At 39.0% G+C, this 18,362-nt stretch overlaps 1 protein-coding gene across 2 annotated transcripts in view; it reads right to left on the minus strand.

The window, feature by feature from the left end:
• Nucleotides 1–18,362, minus strand: part of FBXL7 (F-box and leucine rich repeat protein 7) — a 290,290-nt gene that overhangs the window by 174,383 nt on the left and 97,545 nt on the right. For both annotated transcript variants that reach the window (XM_077492025.1, XM_077492024.1), the window contains one exon: nt 9,683–9,772. In XM_077492025.1, coding sequence (XP_077348151.1) covers nt 9,683–9,772 — 90 coding nt within the window. The remainder of the gene's footprint in view (nt 1–9,682; nt 9,773–18,362) is intronic.

The following is an 18,362-nucleotide window of genomic DNA, read 5'->3' on the forward strand; positions in this document are numbered from 1 at the left end:
TTTTGGTGGTATTTGATCACCCCTGCGGTTTTTATTTTTTGCACTATACAAAAAAAAGCGACAATTTTGAAAAAACGCATTATTTTTTACATTTTGCTATAATACATATCCCCCAAAAATATATATAAAAAAAAAAAAATTCTCCTCAGTTTAGGCTGATACGTATTCTTCTACATATTTTTGGTAAAAAAATCGCAATAAGCGGTTATAAGGCGGCAGTTTCAAACATCCATCCATTCGGATCCTCATCTCCGGGAAGGGAGATAGGAAGGAAAATATGTCACCTTCTTATACAAGATGGTGTCACAATCCTACCCCCAAATGCGGGTCCCACGGAATGGATTATAGACCTACCAGCGGGGGAGAGGATCCGAACGGATGGATGTTTGAAACTGCTGCCTTTGAATGAATGATCCCTCCTATCTGTACCTATCTGATCTCCGTAACAGAGATCCTACGGTTCTAGTAAACGGACACCTGGCATTTTATTTTGTGGTTACTGGGTGGGACGGTATTGTGAGAAGAAATTTTTGGACCTCACAGCCAAAATATTTACCCTTTGGACTATCTATGAACACTTTATTAACTTTTTCTTTTTCAGCACAGTGTTGGTTCAGCACGAGTTTATATTTATAAATATTTACTTTGTTGCTTTTTGCTAAAAGTTTTTTATACCAACGTCTATAAAGGAGTTGTAAATGTGATTGTTTGGATTTGCACATATTGGGGAAAATAATTTTTGTTTGCTTGTACATCTATTTTCTATTTATACATATTTACAAAGCTGAATATTCCAGTTTTTTTAGATTGCAGCACCTTCACATATATATCAATCAGTACTTATTATATTTATATATATATATTTATTTTCACAATTTTTTATTGGGGATAGCGCGGATTTTCCACGTTATATATGCTTCCAGCTTGAGATACTCATTTCTTCAGGTACTTTGCAATCAAGACTTTGCAGAAGTTTTGACTTTTCCTATTATTCCATTATCTTTTCCTTATCAAAAACTAAAGAAAAGTTTGGCCCGGAATTGGGATTTAACTTCCTTTATTCAATGATTTTAAAATACTTTCCGACTGAGCTGTTGGTCAGCGCCAGTTTCATAATGCAAACCAATGTTAGAGCTAAACTAACAAAAATAAATCCTCAGCAGTACTTGCAATTCAATATCTGTTACCCTATCCCCAGAATAAACATCCTTTATCTGCTGGTGCATACATAATATCAAGTTTTGCCTTCTTATCATATGGTGGCACTGATTTAGAAAATCTGTATGGCGCAAGTGTCCCGAAAATATATCCTTCCCTGCTCTACACTAGTAAAATAATAGCTTGGCTATGTCCTTGGAGAGGATTATTTAAATTTAGATTTCCTTCTCTGGTGTTACAGCTTTTGGTCTGTTGCTAAAGCTGAACTGGGTGAGGAATGTTACATGATGTATATCTAACAAGTTAGTCTTGGTCAAACAAGCCACAAATTTAATCAAAGGACTAAGAAAAAAGAATTTTATGTGCTAATCCACGAATTCCATAATTCTCCTGAAGATATCCAATCACCCTAAGGCCCAGTTAATTTTTTTGCATTGTGTTAACACGCTTGTGTTAATGTGTGTTGCATTAAGGCAGCTGGTTAAAGTGAATTGGCTGCTAATGCACCAAATGCCCTAAAAATTGGATGTTCCACAAATTTTGTGACTGTTGCACCACAATTCAATATGGTGAATTTCTGGGCATTGCCGCACACTGCAACACATGTCCCTTTCCTTCAAGTCTTGGGGTGCCATTCAACATCCATTGCATGTAAAAACATTCTGCACACAATGCATAAGTCTTAATGTATAATTTTAGGTATAAAAAGGTAGGGACATCCATTAGAGAGGATTGGTTGATTGCGTAATGAAAATAGTACATTTAATAAGGGGCACGGAGTGATTGATGTATCACAACACAAAATCTCCCCCCCCCCCTCCAAATGGGTGTCAGAAGCTCCCGAAAAATATAATCTGTACTACTCACAAAAATGCATTTATAAATGTGTGTATCCCTCTAAACTCAGTAATGATGCGTGTGTGGAGTCACTACTGAGTTTAGAGGGATACACACATTTATAAATGCATTTTTGTGAGTAGCAAAGATCATATTTTGTGGAAACAAGTTTTTTCACTATTACACTATATGTTAAAAATTCCTTTTTGGGAGCTTCTGACACCCATTTGGAGGAAAGGGAGGCAGATTTTTCCAGAGAGGAGATAAAGGCACAGAAGAAAGCTACACTGGAGTCCCAGTAAAGACTGTTTTGAGAAACAGAAGGGTAAGGGTATATACAGCATATAAGAATGCATATTGTGGTCCATTGGAGATGTTTTTTGGAATTTGTGATGTAAGCACATTATAAGTAGTTAGTTGGTACAAAAGTGGAGTTGGACATACTACACTATATGGTGTTTTCTTTTTCAAGATGAATTACCTTATTGAGTTGAGCACCACTAAAGATCCAAAATCAGGGAAGACAGTGTTGAAGTCTCTTGGTCTATTTCGGACTCGAAGTGATCGAGGATCCTTGAAATTACATTACATTTATGAATGTAATTTATTTATTTATTAATTTATTATTACAATTACAGTTATACGGACTTGAGTGTGAAGGACTTTTAACCGCTTGCCGACTGTCCCACGCTGATATACGTCAGCAGAAGGGCTCGTACAGGCAAACTAACGTACCTGTACCTTTAAAAGGCGGCCAGCAGGCATGCACGCACTCACAGCAAGCTCCATGAGTTGAGTTGCGGCTCCCATGGACTCGATCGCTATGGGGTTACCCACGATCGCCTCACAGAGAGGAAGAACGGGGAGATGCTAATGTAAACAAGCATCTCCCCGTTCTGCCTAGTGACGGTGTCACTGATCTCTGCTCCCTGTAATCAGGAGCAGAGATCAGTGATGTGTCACACGTAGCTACGGCCCCCCACAGTTAGAAACACTCCCCAGGACACACTTAACCCATATACTGCCCCATAGTGGTTAACCCCTTCACTGCCAGTGTCATTTACACAGGAATCAGTGCATTTGTATAGCACTGATTGCTGTATAAATGACAATGGTCCCAAAAATGTATCAAAAATGTCCGATGTGTCTGCCATAATGTGGCAGTCATGATAAAAATCGCTGATTGCCGCCATTACTAGTAAAAAAATAATTAATTAATAAAATTAATAAAAATACCATAAAACTATCCCCTATTTTGTAAACGCTATAACTTTTGTGCAAAGCCATCAATAGACGCTTATTCAGATTTTTTTTTAACCAAAAATATGTAGAAGAATATGTATTGGCCTAAACTGAGGAAAACTGAGGGATATTTAATATAGCAAAATGAAAAAATAATGATTTTTTTTTCAAAATTGTCGCTCTTTTTTTGTTCATAGCGCAAAAAATAAAAGCCGCAGGGGTGATCAAATAGCACCAAAAGAAAGCTCTATTTGTGGGAAAAAAAGGACGTCAATTTTGTTTGGAAGTCACGTCGCACGACTACGCAATTGTCAGTTAAAACAGGCCAGGTAGGGGGTAAATTCTACCGGGGCTGAAGTGGTTAATAATTAGTGCTGATTTTATATTTATTGTCTTTCCTCCCCCTTGGATTATGGGGCCTTCAACTGCTACCAAGGTTGAGGGGCTTATTGGTCTAGTCCCTAGTGTGCTAAATTTTGAATAAATATTTTAAGTGCTTTTAAATCTCATTCTTGGTATATAAGTCGTGTATTACAACACTGCTAACAGCTAATGAAAGCCTTCACTACTACTGGCCTTAGACAGTGCTTCATATTTTAAATTTTTCTCAGTTCATCAGCAGTACTGCTGAGTCAATAGTTTTTTTTAGCAATATATACTGTAGAGCTATGGAAAGACTATTTAGTACGCTGTATTTTGTGCAGATCGCTGCAGTCCAAAAGGGATCAAGTAATATGTCATGAACTTAAGTGCAAAAATCACATTATCTATATTGTTTACTTGATGCATTCTTGTTCTTCTGTGTGTTTTCTCTTCCTTGATGGGGGCACCATCAATGTAAAAAAGCACATCTTATGTTACATGAATCTTAGTCCCAATCAAAAAGACTGTAAATACATCCTATAGTGACAACAATGTAACCAGTAACTATGTGCATTTTTGGCTTGTTAGCAGAGGTACTTAGAAGGTCACCATAAAATGATTTCATCCCTTCCTATGCCAGCACAACACTAATGAGGAAAGTGGGGATAGCACAGAAAAAAAAAACATTAAATAAATAACATTCTTGAATTGTTTTAAACAGAGGCTGGCTGGAAGCCATGAAGAATGAACCAATGAGGATTTATCTGGACCTATTCCATAAAGCTTTTTCCAGAATTCCAAAAGCCTTTACAAAAAAATAAAACGATGAGACATACTTAACTATGTGTTTTATTCTTTTGAAAGTTAGGAAGCCAAGGAAATGCACCGGTGGCTCTGCTGTAGCCCAAGGTCACCAGTAAACAGAAAGAGCTCATAAGGAAAAAATAGAGTGTATACTCAGTGTGGCTGGAATTCTCATTGGTAAGCAGGGTCAACAGTGGACTAGTCTTACATACTTAACCTTTTCTAGAATTTCCCATTTAGTTATTGCCTGAGTTGTAAAAGCTCCAGAACAGACCAACCCATTCCCATTAAGAATCCTATACAGTGGTGTGAAAAAGTGTTTGCCCCCTTCCTCATTTCCTGTTCCTTTGCATGTTTGTCACACTTAAGTGTTTCGAAACATCAAACCAATTTAAACAATAGTCAAGGACAACACAAGTAAACACAAAATGCAATTTGTAAATGAAGGTGTTTATTATTAAAGGTGAAAAAAAATACAAACCATCATGGCCCTGTGTGAAAAAGTGATTGCCCCCTAAACCTAATAACTGGTTGGGCCACCCTTAGCAGCAACAACTGCAACCAAGCGTTTGCGATAACGTGCAATGAGGCTTTTACAGCGTCCTGGAGGAATTTTGGCCCACTCATCTTTGCAGAATTGTCCTAATTCAGTTACATTAGAGGGTTTTCGAACATGAACGGCCTTTTTAAGGTCATACCCCAACATCTCAATAGGATTCAGGTCAGGACTTTGGCTAGGCCACTCCAAAGTCTTCATTTTGTTTTTCTTCAGCCATTCGGTGGTGGACTTGCTGGTGTGTTTAGGATCATTGTCCTGCTGCAGAACCCAAGTTCGTTTCAGCTTGAGTACACGAACAGATGGTCGGACATTCTCCTTCAGGATCTCTTGGTAGACAGCAGAATTCATAGTTCCTTTTATCACGGCAAGTCTTCCAGGTCCTGAAGCAGCAAAACAGCCCCAGACCATCACACTACCACCACCATATTTTACTGTTGGTATAATGTTCTTTTTATGAAATGCAGTGTTCCTTCTACGCCAGATATACTTGGACACACACCTTCCAAAGAGTTCCACTTTTGTCTCATCGGTCCACAGAATGTTGTCCCAAAAGTCTTGGGGATCATCAAGATGTGTTGTGGAGAAATTGAGACGAGCTTTGATGTTCTTTTTGCTCAGCAGTGGTTTTCTCCTTGGAACTCTGCCATGCAGGCCATTTTTGCCCAGTCTTTTCCTGATGGTGGAGGCATGAACGCTGACCTTAACTGAGGCAAGTGAGGCCTGCAGTTCCTTGTGCGTTGTTGTGGGGTCTTTTGTGACCTCTTGGATGAGTCGTCGCTGCGCTCTTGGGGTAATTTTGGGCGGCCGACCACTCCTGGGAAGGTTCACCACTGTTCCATGTCTTCGCCATTTGTGGATAATGGCTCTCACTGTGGTTCGCTGGATTCCCAAAGCTTTGAAAATGGCTTTTTAACCCTTTCCAGACTGATAGATCTCAATTACTTTCTTTCTCAATTGTTCCTGAATTTCTTTGGGTCTCGACATGATGTGTAGCTTTTAAGGATCTTCTGGTGGACCTTACTGTGTCAAGCAGCTCCTATTTAAGTGATGCCTTGATTGTGAACAGGTGTGGCAATAATCAGGCCTGGGTGTGGCTAGAGAAATTGAACTCAGGTGTGGACAACCACAGTTATAGTATGTTTTAACAAGGGGGGCAATCACTTTTTCACACAGGGCCATGATGGTTTGGATTTTTTTTCACCTTTAATAATAAACACCTTCATTTACAAATTGCATTTTGTGTTTACTTGTGTTGTCCTTGACTATTGTTTAAATTGGTTTGATGTTCCGAAAACACTTAAGTGTGACAAACATGCAAAGGAACAGGAAATGAGGAAGGGGGCAAACACTTTTTCACACCACTGTATATGTTTATAGATAACCATATCTGTCAGACATATAGTAAAGAGCAAAGTGCAGAAACTATACAACCAAACCTATTCTGATCACTATCATCACATCATTATTGCTCTTAATAAAGTAAACCTGTTTATTCCGGGAAACTGAGCATATGATAAAAAAATATATAAGCAGGGGTTACCTTCAGGTCAGATTGCATGTCAATAGTTCTGTAGATATCAAACAATGATATAAAATGCAAATCCTTTTGACTTTTACAGGAAACCAATGACTCCTACCTCTATGCCCCTATTTTTAGTGACACTGAATGCTATCCTTATTCACTATACACATCCATTACTAAATGGCCCCGTACAGTATTCCAGTTTTCATGAATCATGAGATTTTCTGTCTCCTTGTATTGTCCTCTGTGAGCTCCCAACGTTCACCTTTTCAGTTTCACTTCTGTTTGTTTTAAATTAGCAGTTCATGTTAACTGGGGGCCATGTGAGCTGCACACCACGCATCTTAAAGTCCATAATCCATAGTCCCTGATCTATCTTGGTAGTGAACTCAAGAGAGGATGGCTACGTCCCCACATATAATATGACCATGGAGAACAGACATAGCCACCCTAAAACAGAAAGTCGAATCACAGCAGCAAAATCAAAGGAATTTGGAGATTTCAAGAGGCTGTGAGCAATAGAAGGTATTTTTTTGAGCCATTACTACATAGTTGAATATCATTCTTTCTTCTTAAACCACAGTTTGGTGTCACTTTAAAGCATATTTTCACTTTTGGCATTTGAGAAACCCCCAACCATCTGTTAGTTGTTATTATTCAGACAGCATACCGACATTTAAAAAAAAAAAAATACTTCTTACCGTTATACCTGCTTCTTTCAAGCAGGGTTTTACGCTGGACTCAAACTATTTGAACAATTTCAAAGTGGGAGATAAAGTCAGTTTCCTCTTATTAGCATGCAAGCCTTTTGCTAGGACAGAAAGAGCTGAAATCAAGTTTACAGCTAATAAAATGATCTGCCAGTGCAGTACAGATAGGCTTAAAGGAAAAATGGGGCTTTAGGGGATCACAGGAGTGCATTTCATTCTGCACTCATGTGACCTGTATTCATTTGACAGCAGGCTAAAGCCGGGGGTAATTTCGGGGTCCACCCAGATTCCAGCAACTGGTTCAGCCTTTCAGCAAGCTGCTGAGAGCCTGAGCCAGCCCCTCCTGCCCACTTCATAGCCTGGTGCTCCAATGAGCGCTGGAAGACACTGGCTTTCTGTTCACTGAAGACTGAGAACCCAGCTCTCAGCAGTCTTTGATTGCTCCATTCTGTATTTTAATTTATGTAACAAATATAAAGTAGGTGTTATCCCAATGTGGCTGCAAAAGTGGAAATACACCTTAAAGTGACCATGTCACTACGCCACTCTTTCCTGCTGTGGCTTCCACCACAGGTTCTTATGCAACTAAAGGACCAAACAGTTGTCAGGAACCACTTTGTGTGAGGATGATGTTGTAACAGGTATTCAACACAACTGAAGGGTCAAATACCTCCGGGAGTCAAAGAGCTGTGAAGCTAAGGTGCTTCAACTCAGTGAAGTGAGGCTGTAATGACAGGATCAGAGTCAGAGTAATAAAAGCTTAACAATACACTACTGGCTGCTGCATGAATATATCTGTCTGTATTGTTATCATAAGACAATAAATGAAAAACATCTAAAAATAAAATGTTTGTTCAGTGTTGTTGATCTGTATATGTTTTTATCGTTTCTAGGGTGTTGTAGATCTGTATTTTATTCTATAGCGTCTAGATTCACTATTGCCCACAGTAGCATTTAAAGTGTTTTTTCTTAAAGAGGAATCCTGAATTTAAAATGCTGAGATATTTCCCACAACAACCAAACAGATTCCCACTGTCAATTTTTCAATCCAGGATATAAAAGGAAAGCAGGTAAGTGGTGCTTAATGATTACAGCTACCTTTTCTAAACCCCACAAGTTTTTTTTATTAATTTCTTTGCAGTTCACTAAGCATGCCAAAATGAGATAAACTATGAAAAATATATACAGTAAAACATAAGTAGTGAACCACATATGGTTTAAATATCTTTCTTCACAAACTATGGCCTAATATTCCTGATGCATAGTTAAAGGAGATGACTGAAATGATCGAATCAATGACATTTACAATCATGGATTTAGCTAAAGAAGCATGCTTCAGCTATCCACAGTTTGTGAGGTTGATTTACTAAATGCAAAAAGGTTGTTCACTTTGCAAGGGATTTTCCCTAAGCTCAGCGAATGAGGTGAATCTCTGCTGATTTTCATGCCCAAGCAATAGTAATGTTGTTTCCTTGCACATGATTAGGTATTCTTAGCAAGCAATTTTCACCACGCTCACTATGCTAAGGGAATATTCCTTAAAATATACTTCTCACTAAAACAGCTTATTAATAAATGGTGGAACTGAAGTAATATGAGGTTCAGGATGTATCTAAACATGTACATGTTAATGTTTCTAGAGTTTCCATACCTAAGCCTCTTGTGAAATAGCTCAGGGGTAATTAGAAGCCCTTTACCTGTTCATTAAAGTGAGAAAACATAAAGGATGGTGTGGGGCTTCACCCTCTCCATTTCCCATGGTGACCAATGCCAGTAGGACAGAAAGTTTTGGAGAATCCAATATTCCAACCAGAACAAGAGCTTAGATACATCTTCCAATGAAGACCCTTGTTCCAGTTATAACTGTCTACAAGAGTTTTCTTTTTGCTCCCTGTTGTATTTCCATGGCAGGAAGTGAAGTTAAATCTTCCCAACAGGGCACAGATGTAGAAAAAAACAAAAGTGAAGGGTTTTTGCCCTTCCATATGCTTTCCAGTAAATTAACTGTTTAGCTATACATATACTAGGCTACATGCTGGTAGGTAGCTAAGTAGCAGTAGCCAATTTGTTTTATAGTACAAACTTGTATTTCTTGTGTTTGTACGCTGGTTGGGGGTTCCTTTATTTAAAATAAAAAGCACAGCTGCTAAAAGGACTTCTGACTTTTTGTTGGTTTATAGATATAGTTGCAGATCAGGTAAAGTCAATTACTTTTTTAAGCTTGACAGAGGAAAGTCTAGATTTCCTGACTTTTCCATGAATGAAATTCAGCTCTAAAGTGCATAACCACAAAATGTAATAATAAGCAATTAAACACTAAACTTGCAATTCTATTATTAGAATACTGAGTCAAAATATATTGTTTAAATAAATGGTTAAGGACATTCAGTTTCATGGCAGTAATAGCAGCAAACTGCCAGCATAGACAAAAATCTTTTAACTCCACGGACTGACAAAAGCATATTCTTATGAGGACCAGATGTGTACCTTCACTAGTAGCCACATTCTTGAGGGCTTTAGTCGGTGTGTGATCTGTACTTGAACTCACGTCGGATGAGATGCTTGAGCTGCCTTTGCCTAAAATAAAAAGCAAAGATAGAAATAAGACCACTGGAACCAATTAAAAATACTTCTAGTTAGCAGAGGTGCAAACAGCCATATTTGCTTTTTAACCAACATTCTTTATTCACTCTATAGGCATAGTGATAGAATGAAAAACAAAATATTTATAGATATGATATAGTTACCTGATGCAAACATTAAAAGATATTATATATATTTGGATAAGTCAACTAGGTCCCATTAATACCTGAACATTTTGATGCTTTGATTCCCAAAGCACCACAACACTCATTTTCATTGGGCCCATTCACACCTGAGTACTGTGTCGTGTATCGCCAAGAAGATCAAAGAAGTACATGGTATTCTTTCGGGGAAAAAATGTATGTTTTTTGCTAAATTTTTCCTGCACATTTTCAGACGCTCTCATTTAAAAGTCTATTGGGCATACTCCTATTCTATAGGTCATATATAAAAATGCACAGAAAACATGCAGAAAAAACTCACTTCTGTAAAGCAGCCCATTGATGAGTCTTTTTTTTTCCAACCATCGGACTAGAGGAACTAGAAAAAAAGACTAGATTGGGGGAATCCACACACTGAATGTGAATGGGGGATCCTGCTCGCTGATGCTTTATATTTTGACAGTAGGGAGACTTCCCTGCCATCACAATACACTAATCAGCACTGTCAACTATAGACAGGCAAAACCTAACAGGCTGGTTGTACAGAACAACCCTGCCCATGCATGGATTGAAATTTGGTCAGTCCCTGCTGAACTGGCTGATTTCCAATCCATGTATGGCCGGCTTAAGATCACAAGTCTCTGCTTATGTCTAGTATGAATGGGGTCTAAAAGTTTACTTGAACAAACATAGATTATATTTTTACATAATTGCAAAATAGTATTATATGTTTATAATATGTATGTTTGCAATATACTGTGAATATATACATATATATGTTAAAACTGCTGCACCATTAAGAGCTTATTCATTTTACAGCACGTTGTTCAACCCTCTTACCTTAAATGTGCTAACTGATGCATTTTCTAATGACAGCATTTCTGGTATCTTTGACTAGCCCAGCCAAAAGTCTTATGTCTCCACTGAGATTGTCATGTTCTCAAAGCCTGCCTGGTGCATACTAGTAAAGCATACTGAAAAGCAACGTGTATGCCAAACAGATAGTTCCCTAGCACAGCCCCTTGCACATTATAGCTGTAGCAGCCGCTAGTGTAGAGTGCTAATGTAAATAGGTTTTCTGATAGTGTAGGTAAATTTGGTCTGGCTGGGAGCCAGGCTGGGTTGAATCTGGGTCAGGGTGAGTGACTCAGGGAGGCTGGGTGACCCATTTGGCAGCACCTCTGGTACCCCCCTACTTGCTGGAACCTTGGACAAGCTTCCAGAAGAATGGTAGGAGGATAGGAGGAGCTAGCTGGAGTATTGAGGAGGACCCAAGCCAATCCTTAGAAAATGGGCTGGCAGGGGGTAGATCCCTTTTAGATACTCAGTGTCAGGCCAGCAGGGCGCAGTGGAGTTTGGGTGTAAGCTTGAGATGGAGTGCAGAGAAGGCTGTCAGTGGCCCTTGAGAGTAACCCACGAGTCTGGGGGGTGACCTCGGGCCTGGGGTTTGGGTGCTGGAGGGATCCTCTCAAGACACACAGAGGAGTCCTGTCTAGAGGCATGGGAGCAATAGTAAGGACAGCAAGATCTCCAGGGAGAAGACAGCCATGTGGCTGGTGTGTGCGACAGTCTGGGAGGACTGTGGAGAAGTAGCCAGGAAGGCTAGTGAAAGGGGCAACTTCAGCCAGGCAGGCTGGCAGTGCCTGAAAAGGTGGTGCTGGGATCAGTAACCACAGAAATGTAGCTGGACACTGACTTTTTCTCTTCACACCAAAGGGGCCCGCTGTACCTGCCTGTAAGAGGGTTTTGCTTGATCTGGCTGAGTGCCTTGCCAGATTCATCAAACAGTGTTCCAGCTGGGTCTGTGTTGTTTTCGGCAAGCAAGTGATGTTCTGGAGAAAAAGGAGTGTATACAGATAGTGTATATAGTTCAAGTGTCCCTGAAGAAGTTTGTTCCAGTCAAGTGGGCATCCCATAATCATCCCATCCCCATCCAAGTTTATTAACCCCTAAAACATAAAAACCAAAGTTTCTGGACTGTTTTCCTATCTCAAGTGAGCCTGTGGAAATTCGGTGCGACTGACTGTGCAGGGTTGGGGATCCTTATACCAGTGGCTTCTACAGGGGATGCGCTATATAGTCATCTCTTCTTCTGGAAATGGCTATTTACCCTCAGTGCTGGCCCAGCAACTAACCCCCCCCCCCTCCCCATCCCTCCAAATCCCTCCCTTTTATGTATCTGCTGGGGGAGGAGTAAAGGAGAATAAGTGACATTTGGGGGACAGCTCGGGGTCTGCTGGGGCAGCTGACATCACATCCAAGATGACGGTACCTAGCAGCAGTCTCAGAGCTTTCAGATGTCTACACAAGAGAGGATTTTGCAGATAAATAACATAGTTACATAGTTAGTCATTTTGAAAAAAGACACAAGTCCATCCAGTTCAACCACAAAAAAAAGAATATCATACAATCCCATATACCTAATTCTATACCCACAGTTGATCCAGAGGAAGGTGAAAAAACCCCAGCAGAGCATGATCCAATTTGCTAAAGCAGGAGAAAAAAATAATTCCTGATCCCCGAGAGGCAATCGGATTTTCCCCGGATCAACTCTATCTATAAACGTCAGTACCCAGTTATATTATGTACATTTAGGAAATAATCCAGGCCTTTCTTAAAGCAATCTACTGAGCTGGCCAGAACCACCTCTGCAGGGAGTCTCACATTTATACAGCTCTTACTGTGAAGAAACCTTTCCATATTTGGAGATGAAATCTCTTTTCCTCTAGACGTAAAGAGTGCCCCCTTGTCCTCTTTGTTGACTGTAAAGTGAATAACTCAACACCAAGTTCACTATATTGAACATGTTGATCAAACCCCCCCTTAACCTCCCTATATTTGAACATGTTGATCAAACCCCCCCTTAACCTCCCTGGCGGTATGATTCAGTCTGGAATTAGGTGCTGAAAGCGGTACAATTATTTTGCATGGAAATCTGGCGAACCAGAGTCTAGCAGACATCCCGGGTATGATAAAGTTTATAATATAATAAAGAATAATAAAAATTATTCAATAATGTAATCAAATCCTAAAACACTGAAAAAGGGACACTTTTTGGTTGCTATGGACAATCTCCAAATTCCAGGCAGAAAAAACAGTATTTATAATATAAAAGTACATGCAGGGCATTGCACAGACCACTAGGGACAAAGGGGGTGTGTATTTTTTAATACAGTACTGTAATCTGTAAGATTACAGTGATGTGTGTGTTTTATGTACTTTTACTTTTTTGAATTTGCCGCCGTTCTTGGCTCCCGTGCGCCGTAACGTCGCAGGGAGTGGAGCTCGGCGGCATTCGGCACTGTGAATCGAGCGGAGGACAGCTCGATCACACAGCGCAGGGGACATCGCTGGATCCAGGGGACAAGGTAAGTAACTCTCCCTGTGTCCTCCCCTGCATCCAGCGATGCGATCCCGAGTCTGGCTCGGGGTTACCGCTCCTGCTAGTAAATTCCCAACCCGAGCCAGACTTGGGATTACCGCTAGGGAGGTTAATCTCCTCTTATCAAGAGTGAATAAATTCAGTTCCTCTAATCTTTCCTCATAGCTGAGCTCCTCCATGCCTCTTATCAGTTTGGTTGCCCTTCTATGCACTTTCTCCAGTTCCCCAATATCCTTTTTGAGAACTGGTGCCCAAAACTGAACTGCATATTCCAGATTAGGTCTTACTAATGATTTGAACAGGGGCAAAATGATATCTCTCTCTCTGGAGTCCATACCTCTCTTAATACAAGACAGGACTTTGCTCGCTTTGGAAACCGCAGCTTGGCATTGCATGCTATTATTGAGCTTATGATCTATCAAAACCCCCAGATCCTTCTTCACTATGGATCCCCCCATGCCTAATATAAGTTAAATGCACATACAATTCTATGGGAAGATTGTTGTTGAAACTGGTATGGGGACAGGGTCTCTACTATCAAACAGATACAATCAATTTTCGTTTGTGACATGCAGACATCAAGTGGTGGTCACAAAAAAGCAGAAAGATTTGACTATCTCAGGAAGTAAGCATCACCGCAGATACATTTAATTGCCAGCCAAAGCAGTACAGTGGCAGCAGCATTATAACTTATTATAAATTATACATGTAGATCAGTGATTGTGGTATATAGGTTCAGCGTGGGGTTATGGTTTGCATAAGGAGGTATAATCTCAGACACATAATTGCCAGTTACAGGAAAATGTAATTGTTTGCGTGGTATTATTTAAACATATTTATTCAAGCCTTTTAAATGTAAATTGCCCTTCTTCTGTTCTTCTAGTGTACTTTATATCACAAAGGTCTTTCCTTATAAAACCTATTTATTGGTATTCACAAGATCAATAATTAAAGTTTCAATTTCCCACAAACCAAGGAAGAAATCAGGAGTCCGAAAATATCCAGCTGAAAGTACATACCGTGCTATGCCTTTGATAATAGTAACTGTTTTAATATGTAACAGACATAAATTTGAACAGTCATAGATTTGTTTTTGTTTATTGTCTACTTCAGATGAGTAAATATGTTAGGTACAAATGCATATTTCATATCTACTACTTACAGCTAACAGCTGATGCAGTAAAAGCAATTCTTTACACTTGGACTGAGTCATTTTACTACTATGCTGTGAAGAGCATGTCATCTAAACTTGTCTTTGTAGCTCATGTGATTAGCAGCCAGGACCTACATGAATCATTAAGTCTCCCCCCCTGTAAAGAGAGTTGTGGAATAAATGATCCTCAGACTGTGCTCTTCTTTTTTTTTGTGTGTTTTTACAGCAGGTGAGTTTTTACTTTTCATGGCTTTAGCAACTGCTCCCTCCACCCATTACCATTAATTCTGCAAGCAAAGAAGCAGTGGATATGCTACTGACTGTGTTTGGGATGTGAATAGCACAGATACCAGTATGAATTATTAGTTAATGTATGGCTAGCCCTAAACTGGACATACACCCAGGGTTGGATGCAGGAACTGTTCAGCCAACAATTTTCCACCTAGCTTCCTTGTGTTTCCGTCGAAAGACATTGGGTTGATCAAATTTTGAAATGGCTGAAATCTGCTTAGTGAATGGCCAGTTTTACCTGAACTAGACATAAAGCTGGATATATGCAGCAGCTCTTATAAGGCACCTTTCTTGCCTTAATTGCAGTGGGTCAAAAAAAGTTTGGTGATGGATAATTTCTAATTTTAACTTTTCCCAGGATGCTCCACAGTGTTTTTCATTGTGTCTATTAGTTTAGTAAAGATTTCCAGCTTTGTTCTACCATGTTTAACATGGACAGTTTACATTGTATAGTGCTGTAATGCAGTGCATTTTAGGATTTTATAGGCACTTTTAACTCAGTTCCACTGGCCACTGGGGATTCCTGACAGGCAAGGAGGGAGATGGAGAAGACAGCATATAACAAGCCCTAACCCAAAAATAAGCCCTACTGGGTCTTTTGTTGCCAAAATTAATATAAGACCCGGGCTTATTTTCAGGGAAACACAGTATGTAATGTAGAATTTGCCACAATATAATGCCTCCTAACCCATTTTGTTACACAGGATTTTTGCCGCCTACACAAATCTTCAACACATCAGCAGCTACAGTAGGTGTTGACATACTCAGCAGAAAGTTCAGTGTCGTGGAATGTTTTCTAAATATTTTTAGGCAGTATTTTAAATTAAGTTGTATAACAGGTTAACAAATTGCCTCTTGTAAAACAACGCCCATATTAAATGAATGCCCCACCCCTAATTAAACTACATTCTTTGTATACAATGACTTACTGGACACACAGAAAAACATATTTTTTAAAATCTTGTAAACCAGTATAGCTGAACTACGTAAAAATATCTAGCAGTCGGTACATGAATAAGCCAATTTCATCCTTTTCCTTAGCCAGCAAATACTCCTGGAAGAACATGTATGCCCTAAGGCAGAAAATCTGAGATAAAATAACCATTTTGTTAACATTATACTCCCTTAAAATATCAATTGTAAAACATAAAAAGGCCACACACTAAACAGTTACCTCCCCATGTAGCTTGCAGTCAAGAAGTCTGTTTATTAAGAAGTCATATATTCTCTGGCTGAATGGTCCATTTAGTGAGCTAATGGTGCAACAAAGACAGACATATGTGTAACATAAATCTAGAGGACCACTGATGTGTTGAGTAAAAATTGCCTAAATTCTTATGTCAATTGACTGCACAGGCCCAGCACATTCATAATTTTTACTTCTTGAGGACTGTGACCATATGCAAAAGAGTTTTACAGTTTCTTCAATATTTAGAAGTGCTCAATGGCTTTAACAGTTCTAGTAATGCATAAATATCCCAGGCCAGTGACGTTGGCAGACTATGCAGTTCTGTAAGAAGTTTGATTAAAAAGTGTTGCACTTGAAAGTGTACATATATGTTAGCATGAATATATTTCATAAGGAACATTAGAATAACTTCAAATGTGAATAGCGAGTGCATGGACAGCCAGATAGACTTGAATCATCCTGACACTACTGGTCAACCTTTCAGCCACACTCACGCAACAACTACTGTTTGCCAACCCCTACAGCTTAGTTTAGGGCTTATGCAATTATTATTTATTTTATACAGGGAAAAAAAAAATCATCTGACTTATTTTCTTCATTCTCTAGTATGTTGGGTCTTGGTTTCTAGTGCTTGGCACTGGTACTTTTTGGTCTGAAAAAAGGGTAAATTGTACACCTCCCCAACTGTTCCTATTTTGTAAGATTTCTCTAAATCACACCTTAACAATTAAGCACACCCTAAGTGCAACACATAATGTAGGTCCCAATGTTTTTCAAACAACACAAAGGTGTTAATTTAAGCCGACCAAACATGGTGCAAATTTCTTTCCTTGATTCCCCCACCAACACAGACAGTGTTGACAGTGGAATCCATCCTGCCGAGTCATTGTATTGGGAGAAGACAGTGATTATTGCTACTGTTAGCGACAATTGCAAGTACTGTAAGATCCGGCAGGCTGGTTAATTAATTGATCGCTCAACTTGGTACATTTGGCATTCCCATAGATGGTTTGAATCCTAGCTGGTTAAGCAGGAATTCAAACCATCTATGTTTGGCCTTACTGAAACTGAAGAGTGCAAAATCTGGTGCAGCTCTGTATAGAAACCAATCAGCTTCCATTTTTTTTTTTTTGTCAAAGCTTAATTAAACAAGCGTAAGTTAGAAGCTGATTGGCAACCATGCACGACACCAGATTTTGCACTCTCCACTTTTATAAAATCAACCTGACCTTAACATTAACTCTTACACATTTATCCTAATATTTAGGTGCTTACACTTCAAACCTCCACCTCCAAACTCTCTTTTTCTGTATTTTCCACAGTTTTAACAAATGCACTAGTATGACCTGATTTAATATACACAAAAAGATCAGCAATAAAGTTTTCAAACTTCCTGGCTATGTGTTGAGTTGGAAATGATTGTTGTTTTTTCTTTGCAAATCTAGAGTTTCCCTTACAATAAATGCCTCATAAAGAATGTTGATGGGCATTGAATGTGAACAACATGCCTTCCTAGGGGAGAAATATTGTAAAAATACAAAATAAATTAACTTAAACCAGATTTAAACAATTCAGTCCTTTTCTGATGAGGGAAACGGCTGTTTTTTATGCTTATTGTCTCAAGAATACAATGGAATAAGTAACTAGGATATGATCATTTACTAAACAACTTTTATTGCTCTAATTTGCACTTTGTGAACTGGGAGCAAAGAATATTTTTCAAGGTTTGATATCTTTATTTTTTATGGGAAAGAAAAGGGAGATGCATAAATAAGTGAGTAATATGCAGGGGAAAACCTCCATGACCATGGAGGAATGATCTGGGACTAGTTTTAAGTAATTTGTGGCAAATTCAGCATGGCATCAACCAATATTTTAGGCCAATTCATATAGAGCAGCTGCCTGAAAAAGATCAGTGAATACAATTGTTTGAATAAAAATCCAGACACAATACTACTTTAATTCAGTTAGCCATAAACAGTCATGAATGGTTAAAGGCAAGGCAATCTATGAGACATCTAGTCGGGGAAAAATAATTGTATGTGTCTCCCACTACTATTTAGCTTGCATAATAAAATGATGAAATGTTTTGCGATTGAAAGACCGTAATCAGTGGAATGCTCTTTGGAGACTTCTTGGCCTGCAGTTCCAATTATGCATTTTTTGTGGTTTGTCTGCTATGCCTCGTTGTGATAATTATTCATGCATTGCTTGATGATTGTGCAGCATGATGTATTAAATTGTATGTAGTGTACAACAAACACATTTTAAAATCCCACAATATATAAAGTTAATGTAAATAAAGTATAATACACTGAGTGTATAGATAAGCATATGGCATGATCTTGTCTGCTCTTACTTTTAGAATAGTCTTACTTGGGTCTATGGTCTCTCAGTTGAAACAACTA

Source organism: Lithobates pipiens, unplaced genomic scaffold, assembly GCF_037356315.1.
Source record: "Lithobates pipiens isolate NorthernLeopardFrog02 unplaced genomic scaffold, aLitPip1_a1.2 Scaffold_19, whole genome shotgun sequence".
Taxonomy (NCBI): Eukaryota; Metazoa; Chordata; class Amphibia; order Anura; family Ranidae; genus Lithobates; species Lithobates pipiens.